Source organism: Epinephelus fuscoguttatus, linkage group LG7 (genome assembly GCF_011397635.1).
Source record: "Epinephelus fuscoguttatus linkage group LG7, E.fuscoguttatus.final_Chr_v1".
NCBI lineage: Eukaryota > Metazoa > Chordata > Actinopteri > Perciformes > Serranidae > Epinephelus > Epinephelus fuscoguttatus.
Window position 1 is genome coordinate 43954414 of NC_064758.1, and position 21115 is coordinate 43975528.

The window sequence follows — 21115 nt, forward strand, 5'->3', positions numbered from 1 at the left end:
TGCTAATGCTGATAAACTCCTCTCTTCCCAGGTAGAAACAGTGGAGCTCAGAATCAGCCAATCACAGCTGACCTCACCCAGCTGGCTCTGCCTAACCCCGCCCACATTGACAGAGGTAAACATCAGAGAATTCCAGACATTTCTGCTGCATAATTTCCATATTGGCGGTAACATGACTGTTAACGAGGTTACATTCAGAGCATGAAGCAGATTTCGTTGAGCCAATACACGGACGTGATTAGATGAATAAGTTCAAAATGTTTAAACTTCACCGAAAAATGTGCACTTATTTAAAGGCTGCGTGACTCTCCACTTCATTAACGTAAGAAAATTGGAGAGACTGAAGAAGATAAAGCACATCTTAGACAGAGGTTGCGTTGTAGAGCTGCTATGAAGTCCCGTCTTTACACTGACTTTGCATTTTTACACAAAGCTAAACAATGGCAGCATCATGCCACTCCAGTATGTGATTTTAGACAGTATGGTGGCATCTGAGAAGCAAAAGGGATGTGACGTGTAGCTCAACAGCATCAGCTTCTAATATGACGTATAACCTACACATCAGCAGCGCTTTATAAATGATGACAGTGACATCACATGATCATTTAGTGTCCCTGTTATATGGCAGCTGATCTTGTCCTGTGCTCGGAGAGTAAGGAGCTCCTGGACCTCATTGTTTTCCCAATTTGTGGACATTTTCGACCACTTTTCTCCTTCTCGGAGTTAGCTGCTAACTGCTACCACCTACTTTTTTAATCACGTGTGGTGTGTTGCACACACAACACGTTGTCAAAATGTGACACCCCTGCCACCCATGATCCCGCCCTGCCTGCTGTCTCTTTTATAAAGACGTTGTTGAGTGAAACTCTTGCCTTGAAGGAGCAGTGTAAAGGGGCTGTTGTTACGCTTCTATCCTGCTTGACAGGTCGCCATGGTAGCGATCTGTAGATCACAAGGTAGCCACGCCCCCAAAACATCCTCTGCTTCATGGTTTATTTTCCTCTAAATGGGACCATGATTTATAACATGAACATCACCCTGTATTGAATAACACTTGAAACTAGTGAGACTATAAACTCATTATGAAAATATTTACTATTAACCAAACAAGTCATTTTCTCACGTATATACAATCAGACTTCTTTTTACAACCAGTGGAGTTGTGCCCTGCCGGCCATTAGAAAGAATGTAGGTTGAGTCAAGTCACTACTGCAGTTTAAGCCTGTCGTGATCCGACCGTTGTTTAGATTGTAGCCTGCAGGTCTTTACAAAAGTCAAATATACAAAAATGATTGGACTTATTATTTCATTAAATGTGACAAACATTATCCGTAGCAATGAACTATCTCAAGAAAAGATTTTTCCTTTCCATGTAAAATAATATCATGACATGACTACACTAATGGTTTGTCGGCAAATGTAATTTTTTTTAAAGTTTTTATAACAGCACGCTCTCTCTGTTGTTTCGTCTCTGTCTTCCTCAGATGTCCTGTTGGAGCGTCAGGCCCACCTGCCCACCACACACAAATTCAGCAGAGAGCCATGTGAGTGCACTCACACACCACACAAACTGTACGAAATGTTCCGCACTACATGAACACAGACACGACATGTTCACGCTACAGTTGTAACTGTAACTTAAGGCCTAAAGGAATACTTTACCCCCCAAGTGACCCTTTGTATATCAAATAATCCCCCCATGTTACATTGAATTTGTGAACAAAATGTTGTTTTCCTGGAAAGCCTCCACGCTGAACAAAGATTAAAAAACGGGGAAAATTCTTCGAGTAGGCAAAACTGCATCAAAACATCTGTTTACAAAAGGCCGCGGCGTGGCACCTCATGTGACACAGAGTTATGACTACTTTAACTGACAGACCTGTACGTCCTCCACCTTTGCTTTACCTTAAAATCACGTGTGGACAGCCCCTAATTAAACTTGATTTCTCACCTGAAGAGTTGATCTCCAGAGCTGTGAATCGCCAGGGAGTATCTTTTCAGCCATTGTCTTTATAATGACGGGATTGTGGGTCAGTTAGCTCAGGATATTTGACATGAAGTGGCGTCCTGAATGTGAGGTCCCAAGGTTTCCCAGCAGAACACTGCATTGTAAATGTTCCCCTGTCAGTGGTTTAATTTTTTGACTTATGTGTATATTTATTAATTCTCATTACACATTAAATTAACTCCATTCCTGTTTACATTACAGTTCTTTTTGCAGTTACTTTACACCTGTCTACCACCAGTATACGTTATATTTCATGCCTATATTTTAGTTTCTGCCCTTTTTATGTCGTAGATATTCTATTTTTCATGCATGATTTTCTTTTTTTACATATCTAATGAGCATTCTTTGAGTGAGTCTGAGATCTGAGAAATGTATTTCCAACTACAGCTGCTCTGTAATTGTTGTGCATATGACAGCATTTTGAAACTCCAAACACTCGTCTGAACCTCCCTTCTTTCCTCTCTCAGTGTACAGGGTGATAAAGAACCAGCCTCCTCCCATTCTCTCCATCGAGTTGGACCACAACCCCTTCAAGTGTCCCGCAGCTGGCTGCACCAAGTCATTCAGGAAGGCGAGTCTGCTGCACTACCACATCAAGTACTACCACACAGACCAGCAGCTGGACGAGCGAGGCGGCGAGCAGGAGGCGCAGAGGTGGGTCGACGGTTCAATTTCCAGAGCAGAAAGTTAGCACAAGGACAGCTGTGTTTAACGCTGACTGGTGTTGTTGTAGGAGGGTGCGGTCATCTTCTAAAGGGAGCGACTTCATGTCAGACAGCAAGAGTGAGGATCAGAGCAGCACCTGTCACCATGACGACAGAGAGCACAGCGCCGTGGGAACAGGTAGGACAGCTGTGCATCATGCAAGTACACACACAGACTGTGAGAGTTTAAATGTTAAACAGAGCAGCGTTAAAATGTGGTTAAATTTAAGGTATTTTAAGTGCAACATTAAGAAGTTTATTTGAAGTTCAGCCGATGATGTGACGTTCTCTCTCACCTGACTGTCTGTCATCAGAAGTGAAGAAGGAAGGAGAGAGGGAGAACACAGGAGAACAGGACAGAAAGGAGAGGATGAAGAACTTCCTGAGAGTCAAACTAAAGAAGAAGAAAAAGAAGAAGAAGAAGAAGAAAAGTCAGTCAGGTGAGAGTCAGCGTAGAGTCACCTCGTGAATACTCTCGTTCACATGGTCACATCCTTCAGAAGGAGTTGGTCGGTTTTAATCAGTTACACAAGTCGTAGCTTCTTAAAAAAAAAAAAAAAAAACGTCACAATTCTTTGCAGGCAATACAGAAAACAGAAATAAAGACAAGGCTGTGTGCTGGGTGCAGTCAGTAACACCTGCACAGTACAGCCACAAAGCATCTGTCACCACATTGATTATAAATGAGCTGTAAATGTGTTTCAGGCTGCAACGAAAATCAAGAAAACACCTCTAACGTTCATAGGAATGTGTCTAAGGGCTCATTTATGCTCAACGTTAAATACGGATCCGGATACGGACGGAGCCTTCTGTCCGTGCTCTGCGTTCATTTCGTCCGTATTTCTGCACGTTTCCATAAAGCTTACGGATACGGGCCAAACGGAGCAGTACCACCGGGAACCGTGGGGGCAGTGTTGCTGTCACTACCCGATACGTAGCTCTAGTGAGACACGAAGAAGAAATAACAATTCAATTTCTCTTATCGGCAGTACTAGAGAAAAGAATTCTCCATCCTCCAGTCACGATGTATTTAATGGCCTCACTGACCACCGCCTCCTACAACACTGCCTCTGTTTTTGTCTTTTATGCAAGAGGTACATTATCAATATCTCCTCCACAGTCGCCATGTTTGTTTTTGAGTTTGTTGTTGTCATAAACTTTTGACTCTGGGCTGCCCCCTGGTGGATATATTGGTTAACATCCATGCCAACGTAAAGGGCGCATGGAAGTATGTGGGCAGTGACGGTAACATCGTTTGAAACAGACGTATACATTTTCATACGTAAAGGGAGCATAAATGAGCCCTAATGTGTGTTTGGATAGTCGGTCCAACGCATTCTTGATTTATGCTTGACACATCTGCGAGGGCTGCGAGTGTTCACGTGGCCAAAAGTGACATCGCACAATCAAACAGACACATTCACGTGAATGTGCATTTCCAAGATTTTCTAATTACATGGATGAGGAAGGGCAAAAAAAATTGAGAGAGATCATGCTTGGGGAGTATCGATTTGCTTCGAGGAGAAACCCACATGGAGTTTAAAATCCAAATGCTTCCTTGTCACAATTCCACGTCAGCTTAAGTTTGTGCAGCCTGCTGTACAGAAAGGATAACTGAGGCTAAAATAAGCAAATTAAACACACCACACAGGTTTGACTGTTCATGACTCGCGCACTAGCGCACTATGGGAATCGAGAGCCGGTTCTAAGTTGTCCAATCCATCTGAGTTGTACACCTTCGAGCTTATCAGTTCCCCTTATTGATGTGGATGTGGTTTTTCTGACAGTTGCAAAACAGAGACATTAGACTTGTGCGTCTACACTGCTGGAAACTTGCAGCAAGGAGGAGTCAGGGCAGAGAGGAATCAACGGTCCAATGTAGTGTTCTCAGTGTGGATTTTCTAACTTTGTTACAATAGAATCATTTTCAGTACCACAGGTAAAAATTGGCATTGGGGGCGTACGATTTAAAATGTTTATTAATGCTTATGTTTTCTTTACTTGTTAGTAGCAGAGAACAACAGAATGACTGTAGTAAACGTTAACAATAATTAAAAGTTTTTTATGTTATTGAAAACAATATTCTTCTTGGTTCATTTGTTAACAAGCCTCTGAAATTGTCACACACTCAAAATACAATAAGTACAAAACAAAACAAAACCATTCTGTAAAGATCAATGTGCAACCAGAGCGAATGAGACCATTGACAATAAGACAGCACTGTGATTGAGTGAGAGGGGGTGAATCTATGGAGGCAATGCAATGGTGTGTGTCAACCATAGACTGTATGTAAAGATATACGACATGACAGTTCCCCAAAAGTGAAGCTGAAACATCTGGACTGCCCCCTGGTGGCTGGCTGCATTATAGGTTATAAAGTCCACCTAAAAGTAAAATTAAAAACTTAAAGTACAAATCAAATAAATTTTTCCCAGACATGGTTTCTGGTTTTCTGTCATTTAAGGTCATACTGCTGTTTGTTCAAGTGTCAAGGTTTTAATTTGTTATTTAATGCTCTAAAAGGGGATTTTACAACATGATTGACAACTGTGTGAGCCAATCAGTGGGCTGCTTGCGATTGGTCGGAGGGGTGGATGTGCTGTGTGTTTAGAGAGGTATTCAGAGTATTAGAATAATGACAGCGTGTTTGTGTGAGTACTTATATTGTACTGTTTCTTTCTTTGTTAGGACTTGGCAGCAGCGATGATGAGAATTTAGACCGACCTCCGATCACTCTGAAGCTGTCCACTGGACACCAGAGCATACACACACAAGGTGCAAACACACACACACACACACACGCCAACATCACAAAAACTGCATAGTCATTCTTATTAATGCGAAAAGTTTAGATTTTAAAGCAGTATGTCACCCACATAATGATCATTTGTACGTCAGTTACTCACTGCGCTACGCTGAATTTGTAAAGAAAATGTTTTTCTTGCAAACCTGTACGGTGAACGAAGAATCCAAAAATGTAGATAATGTTGTTGAATTGAAATAAACGGGGACCACATTTAAAAACTATATCAAAATATCTGTCAACAAACTCTTTCAGTTTAATCCAAGTCTCATTTATTCAGTCGTATGATCAGTGCTTCCCAAACACGTGCAGTTTTGCTACAATTACAACAGTCGTTTTGTGGGTGAAGTGTTCCTCTAGTTGTGAGCTGCTGGTGGCTCGTCTCTAACCTCAGCACTGCTCCCTTTCAGCCGACGATGACGGCAGCGACTGGTCGACGCTGACGGCAGAGAGCGGGGAGGACACGCCCTCTTGGCCTGTTGCTATGGAGACAGAGGAGTGTGAGGTGGTGAGGTGTGTGTGCGAGGTGGACGAGGAGAACGACTTCATGATCCAGGTGAGACACACACACACGCACACAGAGTCAAACAGGAGCAGATAATAACACTGAAAGAAACTTTTATAACTGCAGCTTTTTATCTTTAAAGAACAGATTTGAGTCTAAAACACAGCTCACGTGTCCAAATACACACTGAAGCTGTTATGGTCGGCTGTAATCATTCCTCCTGCGTGTGCACATTGTGAAATGATCTCTAACACACATTACAGTGATTTTAAACCTTCCTGTCTCGTCTGTTTGTCCGCAGTGCGAGTCGTGTCTGTGTTGGCAGCATGGCACCTGTATGGGTTTATATGAAGACAATGTCCCACACAACTACACCTGCTACTACTGCAGACACACTGCAGGTAGGAGCTCTTACTGTGTGTGAGCAGACCTGCACATTTTATCATGTAATAATCACGTGAAGGTCTGGTTGGTTTGAGTAAAATCATTTCTTAATGATGATGATGATTCCAAGTTGAATTATAACTGGGCATTTCTTTGTAAATTAAACTCCAGGCCTGTATTTGTTTAGTATTATATGTGATGCAGAACAACAACAGCAGTTCACAATATAAATTAAGGGAACTCATGGACAAAATATATTATATAAGTGCCGGTACTCCATATCAGTAGGTACCGGCCCCTTTCAGACACTGACTCGAACATAAAACTAAAGAAGCGACTGAGGACCAGATGTGAATGCAAATTAAATTAATGAGAAGTGAAATCTGGTCTGACTGTGCTCAGAGAAAAGGTCTAGCAAGGAAGAACAAGTGAGCACACATTGGAACTGACTAACGAGCGCCCAGGTGTGCATCACTGGAAAGGCTCCACCTTTAATTCTGGCAATCCTGCTTAAAGAATTGTGGGTACTTTAGTTCACATTACAGGATTTTCACCCTGATTTTGCGTTGAGGAGACTATCGTAATCTTTTGAGTGTTGATACCTGGCGACGTGTGTTTCTGTCAACGACCTGTGTGTGCACACCACAAGATTTCTCCACCGAGCCCTCGCCGACAGAGCCCCAGATAACGCAGTGACTAGGGATAGACCGATATGGATTTTTTAGGGCTGATGCCGATACCGATTTTTTTCCATCACCCTCAGCCGATGACCGATTATGGACTGCCGATTTTCTTGAGCCGATATTTTGGGCCGATACTGCTTTTGCTCCCTCAATTTACATCAAAAAAATGACACAATGATAACAAATATTACAGGTCTCAAGTTTAAAATAAGAAACATTTATTGAACAGTAAAAAATACTAAAACAAGATGGAAAGTTGAGGTAGAACAGGGAGAATATTATTATTATTATTATTATTATACATTCAAATAAAAAAAGAGTTCACTGCTCTTAAATCTTCCAGTAATGTCTTTATAAAATAAACAAATATTTAAGCTGAAGCATAAATAAAACAACAACTACTGTACACAGTAGGATTTGCTGCATGTGCGCTGCAGGGTCTTCAACACAGAGCTGCCCGTGGATGCCTGTCTGTAAATGATGCCAGGGAAAAATAAATCCGCGAACCCACGCGCCTATCTGCCGATGCCGATACAAGTAAAAAACTTAAATATCGGCCCGATATATCAGCCGGCCGATGTATCGGTCTATCTTTAGCAGTGATGTCACCAAACTTGGAGACGACACATCGTAAAGGCATGGATATTCTTCCCAGTGTTTAATCAGATCTGTCTCCAGGGCCTGGGTCCAAACACAACGCGCTCCCTGTGATCCTGTGGACTCCGCCATTGTTGTTGTTGCTTGCCGGCTTGTCAGTGTTGCCAGATCTTGGGAGAGAAACAAGCAACCAGAGCTACGGAAACAAGCCCAAAAAGAAGCGACTATCATGCGTTTCAATAACTTATTAGACGGATATGTGTATATATAGAGGAAGATGACGTTTAGAGAGCAAGTCCAAAGTCGTGGCTAATAAGCAGACCTGGCAACCCTGCGGCTTGTCCTCCTCACATTTCTTCCGTCCTCCTGCGTGCTGACGTGGGACGTATCCCGCCTCACGCTTCTCCAGTTTTCTAGCATGCCAGATATCCAGTCCCAGTCACAGACGAGGGGGCGACTTGCTCGTAGGCTTGTTCACACATGAGGACTCGTTGTGTCAGACTATCTGCCGACTCACCTCCCACCCAAGGTGGCTCTCAAGATCCTCTGCGACGTCAAAATCGCGGTGAAAATCATGTAATGTGATCTAGGCTTAAGGATACACACATGCATCCTTGAACATTCCCTGAAGGAAGGACTCTGTCCACGCTAGAATTCAAAGAATCCTTGAGATTGGAACAGTTCTTCGGCGGGATTCGCTGACATCGCCTCCTTAAAATCCAGCTGTTTAAAGATCCTTCATTGACTTTGAGAAGCACCAACTGTGTCACACACACACACACACACACACACACACACACACACACACACACACACACAGGCTCTGCTCTCAGTGACAGTGGTGGAAAGAGCAGCAAATATGGTTGCACTTCACAGGAGTTGATGCAGATGCTGCTTGTTGCCACAAGCTCAGCAACTCCTGTGCATGTGAGGGCAGAAACACGCAATGTTCCGAAACATCTAGTCAAAGTGCTTCTGTTAATTTAGATAGTGTGAATGTGTGTGTATGTATGTGTGTGTGTGTGTCTGTCTGTCTTCTGTCATCCTGTCATCATCTGTTCAGGTTGGAGGCGGGCTCAGCGTTTCCTGTCAGAACCTGATTTGCTGATATCTGGTCACATGTTCGGCCTGTCGTGCGTGAAGGAGAACTACTCGGAGATCAACGCCTCCAAGATCTCACACACCAGCAGCCTGCTGGCGCACACACACGGCCTCAACCAGGTCCTCAGCGGGCTGCAGCTCAAATTCAGCCTGTTACAGTGAGTACAGTTGCGTCACGTGACTCGCTTTGTTTCAGTCCACGGAGACGAACATTCAGTCTGTTTGTCCGTCCTGTCCGTCCGCGCAGCTCTCCATCCCACCCGGATCTGCAGCTGTGGAGGTTGCCATGGAGACGAGAGGAAGGGCCGAGATTGACGTCCAGCCCGAGAGGAGAGCCTCCCGCCTGTTACATCAGCAGCGAGCACTGCTACCAGAAGCCTGGAGCATCATGGGAAAAAGCAGAGGAAAGGCAGACAGCTGCAGTGAAGCAGGAGCAGGACACGGAGCAGAAGGTAGAAACTCAACAGTCGTATTAATAAAGTTAAATTCTTTACACTTTTGTAAGACAGTTTGTGACATCATTACCGCTCATCTTTTGCCTCCTCTGTTTTGTACTGTCCTCACATACTCTCATCTTCACCTGCTGCTCTGTGGCGAACAAACTGTTTCTAAATGACCTCTGACACATCGTTCTTTACTGAACTTTATACCACGGTCTGGGTGAATTATCGATTCTGATTGGCTGCAGGGTGTCCCTAATAAACTTATAATGGACACACACTAAGTCTCAAAGTACCACACTGTCCCTTTTGAACTTAAGCCATCATTTCACATCCCGTCGGCTATTCAACTCTTTACCTCAAGCCGCGGCCGACAGTAACGTTACACATGGCTAATTGTTTGGTCATGGTTGATAGCTAGCTCTTCTTGTTGTTAAACATGCTGTCACATTATATTGACTGTTTGTCAACCTTATGTAATATTATTGACTGAATTTTGCTAGCATAACGTTAGCTTTCTGGCTAATAGATGGGCCAAAAGGTCCCATGAGCTGAGCGGACGCTGGTTTGGCTGCACAATGCGAATATTTCGACAGCTCATTTTTTTTCCATGAAGAGTTGGAGAGTTTGAACGCAGATTAAGGGGGCGTTCAGTGTGACAGTGATGTTCACGTAATATAATAAGCGAGCTAACGCTGTACTTATTTCTTGTTGCTGAACTATATTCACAAATTTGATTCATCATTTGTGAATTTTATCTCTATGAGTTATTTTTATTTACTGTTATTTTTAATGTTTCCCGTGAAAATTAACTTGCACATCGCCTCTTCTGTACCTGCTGGGTTACCGTAGCTCCCTCTATCTGCCCCTCACAGTAACGATTTGCTTTGCCGGAGAAGCAGAGGTGCAGAAATAGGTGTCCAGAAGGCAGAAACAATAACAGAAACAATATCTTCAAGTCGTCACCTGTCCATGCCCCTGTCCACACGGTTCAGATGCATTGCAAAGAAATCCACCAAGTGCTGGAAGTCTTTTACTAATCAAAGTCCTTTTCAGATGTTTTTGAACGGCTTCATGTTCACTTAATGTTTCTGCATAAATCATCTCACTGTGCCGAATGAAGAAAGTGTGATTTGGCAGTTTATGTCAGCCACATTTGAAGTCAGGGACGGGAAGGATGCATGAAGTCAGTAGGTGTGGTATAAAATTAAAAAAACAAAAACAAAGCTTGTCTCACAGACCTTTAGTAGAAGCAGCACCTCCCGTTCGCAGCACTAAGCAGGATCCTGCTGTTGCTATGAGACCACTGAAAACCAGTTTGAGGCTCTGGGCTCATTCTCGTAAATGTGGGACTATTTTTACTGCTGGTGCTGTGTGAGTGTGAGGGCTGTGGAGAGAGCTTCAGAGGACTCATTGTGTCGTCATGTAAAATATCACTTCTTTCTCTTGATACACTTGTTTTTATAGCTTTAAACACTAATCCTCTGCGTTCAGACATCCCACTGTCATATCTTAAATACTCTTCTCTTGTTAAGGCCCGGACACACTAAACCGATTTTACAGAACTAGTGGCAATGAAAGCGGATTGTTGCGTCACCTCAAGTTGCACATAAACACACTGCAAAGACTACAGCTGACAGCCAACCAGCACGTACATTCTGCCCCTGTGTGAGAGGAAATAACTCTCCACACCAGCAGACGGCGGTCAGTTAGCCAGTTAGCACATTATTGACACGACCTAATGTTGAAAGAACAGAACATATTTACCTTGTGCCAGTGAACAATAACACAAACCATCAGGAAACATTTTGTTAAGAGCTCAATGGGGGAAGAAACATAATGCCTCATGTAACAAGTTTGTTTTGTTGTCACTTCCTCTTCACCTTAGCTTTTTGTTGACATTCCTCACTTCCGTTTCTCTTCTCATGTGCTGAGCTGAACTGCCATATTGATTTGAGTCACTCCACCATCACTGATGCCATTTCAACACGCTGAATCAGCCCAAACAATACCAAAAAGCTGACAGGCCAGCGTGGGGCAACAGTACAGGACACACCACACCAACTAGGGCAACAGACGCTTACCGACGGCACAACATTGACAGACAGCTGACTGTTGGCTTGGTGTTTCAGGAACTTTACATTTACAAGTTTATTAGTCGGTGGTTGGCGGCCATGTTTGACATGATAAATCCGGAACTCTGTTTCTGTTCTTGCAGGAAATAAAGCCAGAAGATGTTGACAAGAAACCAGCCGATGCCACTGCAGATACAAACACTGTCATGCACACAGACACAATTAGCATAAAAAGAGAGAACCACACACACGCAGACAGCCGGGAACACGCTATGACGCACACAGCGGAGCCCCGTGTGGCGTCTGAGGCCGAGTGTCAGCTGAACCTGCTGGAGCACGTGGAGTCTCTGCACCACCAGATCAGCACCAGGATGGACATGATAGAGCGAGAGCTGGACGGTAACACACATTTATTTACACAAACCTGTCTAAAAAGCACACACACACACTGCAGGCGGTGAAACAGGCTGAAAACACAACACAGACATATTCTGGCCTCGCAGAGTTTAGGGTCGCATTGCTCTATCTGCTGAATTAATATTGATGCCGACACTGACCTGATTCAGCCAGATGTGACTGAAGTTTTGAATTAATGGCAAAGAGAGCAGCCACCTGATGAACATCAGTCCAATGTTCTCTTCCTTTTAGCTCTGTTTTTCGTCTCCACCAACTCCTGAGGGATATTTCTGTCTCTTCAGCTGTTAAATGTTCACTGTGTTCACCAGCCACTTTCTAACTGTGTCTGCCTGCTGTTTGCTGTCCAGCACGTAGTGAGCACAGCGGCTTTATCACAGCTTGTCTGCTGGTAACAGCTGCTGCTGGAACGACAGCGATTGTGAATCAAAACAGTGAAGTTGTCAAAACAAACATGAAAATAATCTGGAAAAGGTTTAAAAGCTGTGAAGAACTGAGGGGATCTTTGGATTCATCACTGGAAGCAACACATCTCACAATGGTGTTAACATAAAGAGATTTAAAGGTCCAGTGCGTAGGATTTATGGAATATGTTGTCAGAAATTGAATTTAATTTAATGAATATAGTTTCTTTTTTTTAGTACATAATCACCTGAAAATAAGAATCGTGTTTTCATTACTTGTGCATGAGCTGTGACCGCCAGCGTCCACTTGGGCGGTTTGCAGCTGAGTGTGAAGCGATCAGGACGAGAGTCAGCACCTCCAAATCTGAGGCCATAGTTGTCTGTCGGAAAACGGTGGATTGCCCCCTCTGGGTTGTGTCACAGTTGCTGCCCCAAGGGAAGGAGTTCAAGTATGTCAAGGTCTCGTTCACAAGTGAGGGTAGAATGGAGCGTGAGATGGATCTGCGGTTTGGCACAGCGTCAGCAGTGATGAGGGCACAGTACAGGAGACAGGAGCTGAGGCAGAAAGCAAAGCTTTTGATTTATTGGTCCATCTACGTCCCAGCCCTCACCTATGGTCATGCGCTCTGGGTAGTGACCAAAAGAATGAGATTGAGGATACAAGCGGTGGAAATGAGTTTCCTCCGTGGGGTAGCTAGGCTCAACCTTAGAGATAGGGGGTGGAGCTCGGACTTCCAGAGGGAGCTCGGAGTAGAGCCGCTGCTCCTTCACATCAAAAGGGATCAGATGAGGTGGTTCAACATTTGATGGGAATCTTCCTGGTCGCCTCCTGTCAGAGGTTTTTCAGGTGCATCCAACTGGTAGGAGGCCCTGGGGCAGACCCAGAACACGCTGGAGGGATTTCATACCTCATCTGGCCTGGGAACACCTCGGGGTCCTCCAGGAGGAGCTGGAAAGTGTTGCTGAGGAGTGGGATGTCTGGGGTGCTTTGCTTGGCCTGCTGCCCCCAGGACGCATGGATAGATAGAAAGAGCCGTTTACATCTACACAGGGAGGGAGTCCTTATTTATGGAGGTCGCAGTGTTGCACCGCCGTGTTTCGAGCACTGTGAGCTGTGAACATTGTGAAGACATTGGTTTTGCTTAAGGAGCATGCAACCTTGCAACTACTCTTTAGCCACTTGCAGGGGAGGCCACGTGGGGGCTGTCTTCATCTCCCCATGAATGCCGATCGTGGTCGAATTGACCTGGACGATGAAACACTGGACTGGCTCACCTCAACGGAGCTGAAGGTCTAAGGACATACACCAGGTCTGTTTGTTTGGAAGATGATGAGACCTCTGTGGATCATTGAGCTCCTGGTAAAAACCTGCTGAACATCTGGATCTTAGGTAATCAGAGAATGAAGTTGAGCACACATCAGTGTGTGGTGGGCAAGCTGCCGGCTCTGACATGCCAAACATTGTCACAGAGACAATGATTTTTTTTTAACATGAAGCTGCTTTATTTGGTGTTTTTACTGATTTGAATTAGAGGGTTAGACCTCTGTGGATTATTCTGCTCCTGGTAAAAACCTCCTGAACAAAAAACGCTGAAGGAACTCCAACCAGGAGAACTTTCATCTGGTTGTTCTCTGAAATCCTCACTGCTAGACGGGACTAAATCCCCCTGAATCTTACAGACTGGACCTTTAAATTTTTGTGACGTTATTCTGGCTGATGTTTTTATAATAAGTGAGGCTGTGTGGGGGGTGACGTCACCAATCCAGCTGTTTCACAGAATGGAACAGAACAGTCAGTTTTTATCAGTATTGTACTGAGTCTGTGCCTTCAGGAATTTTTTTTTTGTTTTTTTAAATTGCAATGAAAGCTGCGAAGTTTTCAGCATATTTGTTGTGATAAAATTTGCAGAAAGTGTTTTTCAATTGATGATTTCTGTTTGTGCTCCAGCCCAGTACTGCACGTTATGTAAAACAGTTTACCTCCGCTCTCGTGAAGAACATCAGGGAACTGTCTCGCACGGCCTTGAATCGCATGTTTGCATCTTCATACCATGAACAAGGAAGTAAATTCGGTGACGTACGTCCATTATGTTTGCGCGGGGGACTGCTATGATTGGCTGAACTCACGGGAGGCTGGTAAAAATTGAGAGATTGGTTGAATTTGCATTAATTGTTGCAATCGCAAATTCCTGGAGGGACTGCTTATTGCTGATGTGTCTTGAGGTAAAGGTCAGTTTATTTAATTGATGTCCCTGGTTTGAAGGTGTTTCATCGGCCATTTCCACGTGGACGGTTTGTTGCTAACAGCCATGAAAACAGATTTTAAATCAGAAAAGAAAGAAAACAGATCTGTTCTCTGTATCAGCTAACTAATGAGAATCGTGTGTTGTTTAACCACATGTCTGTTTCTCTCCGCAGTGTTAGAGTCCTGGTTGGACCACTCGGGCGAGCTTGAGCCTCCAGACCCTTTGTCCCGCCTCCCTCAGCTCAAACAGCGAATCAGGCGGCTGCTGTGTGACCTGTGCACTGTGAGACACCTGGCGGTCTGGCGCTGACACTTCTCTCTCCCTTAACTCTGACCCCTGACCTTTGACCCTGCAAGTCTCTGCTAGCCAGCAGGAGCAGACTGACTGACGGGGCTAGCACACGACTAGACAGCGGAGAGCGAGTCGTAGAGCGAGTCGACACTCTTGAGTGTGTGGTTTGTTTCCACGCGCTCACAGGACAGAGCCCCCTCCGGTGGAGAAGAGCTGCACTGCAGCACGAAGGGGACGAGGATGTTTTTTTAGGAAGTGACTGAACAGGTGATTTTTCTTCTGTTAAATTTCACAAAGGTACCAAAACATTTCCGATGTCCAACCACAGGGTGACGACAGATGTGATTATTGATTGATTGATTTGGATTTGGTTTCTGATCAGCTGTTTTCATCCATGTTGTCGTGACACAGTGGCTTTTGTCTGTTTGGATGACTGGACTGAACTGCGTGTCGTCATTTGCATCAGACAAGGTTTACAGTTTAGACTGAAATATGGCTACAACAAATTATGATGTGTTTTTACTGATTAATCTGTAGATCATTTTCTTGATTGATCGTTTAGTCTATAAAACATTGGAAAACATCTAGAAAAGTGTGTTTCAATATCCTAGAATCTCGAGTGACTTCTCGTTATGTTGCATTTGAGAACCTGGAAATTTTTGCTTGAAAAATTATTTAAACAAATAATTGATTATCAAAATAGTTGCAGATTCATTTTCCATTAGTTGAATAATTGATTGACTGACGAACTTGCCAGCTTTCCATTGGTAACCATTCAGTCAGTTCTTGGCATCAGTGTCAACCACTTTATAACAAGAACAGAAAAGAGAGCATAAGATAAAACACAGACTGGAGAGAATTTAGTTTGGTTACTGTAATAAAAGCTTTTATTCATTAATAATTAATTTTTTTAACTCCCCTAAAATATAAAGTGGCTAATAAATGGCTACCATATTTTCAGTTTTGGCAACCAAGAGCTGATGCCTGGTGGCCAGCCTGGCATTTTCAGACGTCATCTGTAATCTTTGCAGCTCTAGACTGAACATCATTTTCTTGCAGCCATTCAAACTGACAAACTCTCGCCGTGTGACGACATCAAAATGTAACAGCCTACAAACACATCCGGAGGATTTGGATAGATTTATTTTCAGATATGAGAGTTCGTTTCTTAAGGCAGAAATTTTGTAATTGTACTGTCTCCATTTATAAGTAAAAAAGAAAGAAAAAAACATTTTAAGTTCTGGTCACAACAGCAAAATTGACACACGCACCTTTGCAACATACAAAGTTCTCAAAGCTTTGTGATCACTAACACGCCGCCCGTTAAACATGAGTCAGTCACAGCATTTCTCTGAGCTTCTCTCTGTTTCCTCTGCGCTCGGATGTTTACTCTTCGGGGACATCGTGTTCATTTTATTCAATAAAAAGTTAATTAAGGGGAAATTAAAGCTCTCAGAAGGAACGCTTTGTTAATTAGCATTAATGCGACAAAACATTCACACAGTTAATTTAAAAGATGTTTTAGTTCCATCGACTCCTGTCTCAGTGCTGCTTGAATAAACATCTGTTATTCATGCTGGAGCTGCACGATCTGAGCAAAACTATAACAGAGCTGAATGTCATAATAACAATGCATAAACAGTTTTCTGCTGTTTTCAGTGTGCAGATAAAACGCAGCAAATTGTTAATTGAATCAATGAAAGAAAAATATTTCCAACACTGAGCTGAACACAAAAGGCACCAATTTAGAAAAAGAATGATGGTTACATTACAAAGTGCAGCGGTGTGTTTATTGTGCATGTTGAAATTGTAAAAAACAAAAACATGTTGCAGCTCTAGTTTATACGCAGTCAGAGAAGGTTTGATAAAACCGTATTGTGCAACACAGCCAATAAGCTACAATAGATTCTTTAATTTTCGACTCTCCGTTCCCTCAAAGTTTTCTTCTGTAATGACGGCTTCATGTTGTTCCGTGGCAGCATTTTCACCACATTTACTCCAGGAGAGAATCTATCAAACGCTGTGATAACTTTAAATTCAATGGGGAAAATTTTTGCAGCACACTTTCACTGTGTTCTGGTGCGACTGGTCCGTTATACGGGACAGACTTTAACGCTGGAATCCATAACTGTGCTGCATGAAATGCAATTAAAGTTATGATGCAGTTGTTTTGACGGATATTGCAGTTATGATAATGTTGCAGTTCATTTTCACTGCCGAAAAAAAAATATAAAATAGATGATGATGTGGTTTTTGAGTCGGTTTGGAGCTAGAACTGTGACGATAATATCTGACACTGAAAAACAAAATCCATTCTGATGTGTTTTTCAATGACAATCTTCAGTTTTCTCTTTTGAGTATCAGGTTTTTTTGTCTTTCTTTTTTTATGGTGACTTTTTTTTCCGCTGATAGTTTTTTTTTTTTTTTAACAATGACTTTTTTTTGTTTGTTTTACGATGACAGTTTTTTTCACATTAACAGCTTTTTTTATGATGACAGGTTGTTGTTTTTTTTACTCTGATAGGTTTGTTGTGTTTTTTTTTTTATATATATACAATGACAGGTTATTTTTTCCCAGTTTCAACTTTGTCACTGTTTTGGCTAGTGCAGAGGAGTATGAGGGGAGGAGAAAGGACAGTATGATTTACATTTAGCCAACATTTCAGTGACATTGAAAAAAGAGTGACATGAAGAAAAAAATCTGTAGCTTGTCATTGAAAAACACATCAGACTGCAAAAATATGAATTTAAAAATAAATAAAATGAAATCATTTTTAATTTCTCTGTTTTGTTTTTCAGTGCCACAGTTTCCTTTTTGATGCCAAAACCTACTGTCACTGTTCTAGCTCCACAGGTCTGCACCAAACAAACCTGTTCCCTCATGTATGGAATATGATTTGTAGGCCAGGACATGTTATGATTTGGATAATACTTTGATTAATTGTGCAGCCCTTCTCTGCAGCAGTGACAGGTCGTCCAAATTTAGTCTGAATAAAAGAAAATAAACACCAGTCGACCAAAACGTGAATAGCTCTGATTGTCTCGTTGCAATATAATGTTCTGCTGGGAAACCTCAGGTCCTGGCATTCATGTGGATGCCTCTTGACAGGCACCACCCAGGTACCCCCTCATGGCAACAACACTCCCTGATGGCAGTGGCCCCGCAGCAGAACAGTGGACTGGTCAGATCCAAGTGTGATTCTACAGTGAGGCCTCTGACACAGGACCTCTGAGGATCCGCCACATCCCACAGATGCTCAGTCAGACTGGGATCTGGGGAATTAGAGGCCAGGTGGAGGCCTTGAGCTCTTTGTGATGTTCCCTGGACCAAACCTGAGCAGCTTTGCAGTGTGGCATTGTGTATTGTCCTGCTGGGGCCACTGCTACCACTGTGATGGGTTGTACATGGTCTGTAACGGTGTTTGGGTGGGTGAAGTGTGTCAAGTGGCGTCGACATGAACGTCAGGACCCAGGGATTCCCTGCAGAGCATCATATTGCAACCTGATGAAGTTACTTCACCTGTCAGTGGTTTTAACGTTGTGGCTGACCGGTGTAATTTGACCTTGAAGCAGAGTGTTGAGAGAGTCTGTCTACACATAATAATCAGTCATACTTCTGGATATATGAATGATTTATAAAAGACGTTATGGGTTCCAGCTTTCACTCTGAGTAACTCCTGACTTCATGCCTTTATATCTTTTCTGTCTTTTGATATTTGTTTATCAGGTTTTAGGTGAATCCTTCTACTTTTCTAGATCTTTATCAGTGCTTTTAATTTGTTTTTGAAAAACGTCTCTTTCTGACTTTACAAAGAAAAAATGTCTGAAGCTTCTTAAAACAACTTTTTAATGAGCTAGTCTTTGACCTCAGCTCTCAGCAAGTTATACGAGTTATATTTCTCTCAGCTGAGCATTTTCATCTCTGTGTGTAGAAATGATTCAACAAACTGCTTTCAGTCGAATTAACCAGCAAAACTTTCCTGTTTCGACACAACAACACATTTAAAGTGTAAATAAGTGAATGTTTTATACACTTGTATAAGAAACTAACTGTATAAAGCTGTAGATTTATTTTCATAGATTGCTTATGGATCAGGTTGGTTCACTCTGATGTGTTTTAGGATCCTGACAGTGCTTGGTAGATGAGCGCAGAGCTTCTGTTGCTTCTCTTCACTTATTGTGAAACTTCATTTGTTGCTGTTTGAGTTCGCTGCAGTTCCAGACGGTGCATTCAGGCGTTCCTTGACAACTCAGACAAGTGAGAGGCTCACAGCCCACAGCGGAGACTTGTTTATATATCCACCTGAACGAAACACATGATTTGGTCATGTGGTCGTTCTCTGAGTTGACGAGGGCGAGCCTGAAGGCACCACGAGTTCACGTCACATCAAGTTACAATTCAAAAGCCAATGTGTTATTTTTGTTTGAAGCATGAAGAGGTTTTTTTGAGGAATTTTAACTTTGATTAAAATGATGAACTTCCAGTCAGTGTTGATGATTTGTCACATTCAGGACATTTTGTGTATGACAGCACCGCACACATCCGACCCCACCCACCTGAGAACTGTCTGACCAGCTGCCAATCGAACTCTGTGGAGTTTCTCAACATTCAAAGAATTTAATAACTTCGCATCTTATCATGCGTCTGCACCGACAGCCATGACCGGAGGCATTAAAGACCCGTTTCCATTGAGCAGTTCAGTTCACTTCCAATTTTTTCTGTTCCCACAGTGTAAAGTTGTGGATGGTCCCAACAGAAGCGTTCCTTAGCGTCCCCATGTTTGGTCCCCCCTCTGTTGGGGTACCTAGCACACAGATCTGGTACTAAAAGGTGGAGCTAGAAACCCTGCAGTCTGATTGGTCAGTAGAGGACGCTCACTCTGGTTTTATGTAACCTCTGTTCATACATCAGTAAACTACAACTATAAAATGAAAGAGAAAAAAATAACTTCATTCACTGGGCCGACTGCCGGCAACTTTTAAGGTGGAACGTTAACTTGTAATGTTACTCAATGCATGAGTTGATGACGTGAATCCATCAGCACACCTTAAATTTCACTGTGACAACTTTGACCATCACTTTAGTTTTTATATGACACACACTTTTAGTAATGACTTTAAAAATATAGATTCATTTGGAGCGGATTATGTGAAGGTCATATATTCTAATCCTCACTTCCTGTGGGCTACAGCAACACTAAACCCCTGAGCTTGCCTGAGAAGGACTAAATGCACAAAGCTGCTATTTTTAAATATCCCATGGAGAGAGACTCTCACTGCAGCCTGTTCTATTTTGTTGTGAAAATGTGGGCGTGCAGCCTCGTTCTGTGGACGATAAACCAGGTGCAGACTTCCATCTGTGTCACCGCTGATGAGGAAATACAGCGAGTGCTGGACGGAGCAGTGAGTGACAACAACCCCGCCCACATTTAAGAGGACTGTCTGAACACACCGAGGGTCTAGGTACCATGTCTGAAGGCTTACTGCTGGTTCCAAAGGGACTGTACCAGAAGTGTTTCATGGAAATAAGGCTTGTGTTTTCGGATTGTTCATCTGTCTCATTCTTTGAAACACGATATTTCAAGAACGCCTTGAGGGAATTCAAACTTGGACTCAACAATGACCTGATTAGAATTTGGTGGTCAAAGGTCACTGTGACCTCACACAACATGTTTTTGACCATAACCGAAGAATTCATAAACTAATTCTGACAAAATTTCACACAAATGTCTCACAGGATAAAATGATGTTATATCCAAAAGGTCAAAGGTCAGCTTGACTGTGACATCATCGTGTTTTAACGTCATATCTCAGGAACAGAAGGGGAGACATTTGGTCAGATACTGAATTGGTGACTCTAATCTTCAAACTGTGCTGATTGTATAGATCTTCTGTGTGTGAAGCATCCATGTTTTCACTGACATGGATGGAGACTGTCAGAGACACTGAACATGTTCATGGAGGCATACACCTGTGAGGTGGTCATCCTAATTTTGTTATGTTGTCTGTTTTTTTTATTTTTTCTTTCTCTACACACTTACACATCATTAAGTGTCTACATTGTGCCAGGTGTGTCATCGTGGTGGAGAGTTAAATTCCATTAATTTTGATTCAGTGTTTTGGGTTTTTTTCTAAATGCAATCAGATCTGGTCCCCTTGACATGCCTGACAGAGATCTGCACTCTGCTGAGGACAACGTGGTCCAGTTGTAGAGTGTAATCTCCTCTTTACGTCACAATGAACCTCCACAAAGTGCTGTAACTGGAGAAAGACAGTCGAGTTCCTGGATTGTCATTGTCATCAGTCCGACGACCAACCCAAAGCATCTGTATTTGACGACCTGACAACCAAGACTCAACTCTCCGTCTCCAGAGTTACAGACAGCACTTTGAATGGAGACATAAATCGTACTAATGGTTCATTTCGTCTCAGCTGCACGTGAGCTTCAGCTCTTGATTTC

General features: G+C 42.9%; 1 protein-coding gene across 4 annotated transcripts in view; it reads left to right on the plus strand.

The window, feature by feature from the left end:
• The window catches only part of LOC125892259 (PHD finger protein 20-like), a 44218-nt gene extending 24837 nt beyond the window's left edge, over nt 1-19381 (plus strand). For all 4 annotated transcript variants that reach the window (XM_049582169.1, XM_049582171.1, XM_049582170.1 and 1 more), the window contains exons 7-18: nt 32-115; nt 1485-1544; nt 2476-2662; nt 2742-2851; nt 3027-3152; nt 5401-5487; nt 5926-6071; nt 6322-6421; nt 8748-8943; nt 9033-9237; nt 11444-11699; nt 14537-19381. In XM_049582169.1, the coding sequence (XP_049438126.1) occupies nt 32-115; nt 1485-1544; nt 2476-2662; nt 2742-2851; nt 3027-3152; nt 5401-5487; nt 5926-6071; nt 6322-6421; nt 8748-8943; nt 9033-9237; nt 11444-11699; nt 14537-14673 (1694 nt within the window). In that variant the 3' untranslated portion in view covers nt 14674-19381. The remainder of the gene's footprint in view (nt 1-31; nt 116-1484; nt 1545-2475; nt 2663-2741; nt 2852-3026; nt 3153-5400; nt 5488-5925; nt 6072-6321; nt 6422-8747; nt 8944-9032; nt 9238-11443; nt 11700-14536) is intronic.
• The last annotated feature ends 1734 nt before the right edge of the window (nt 19382-21115 follow it).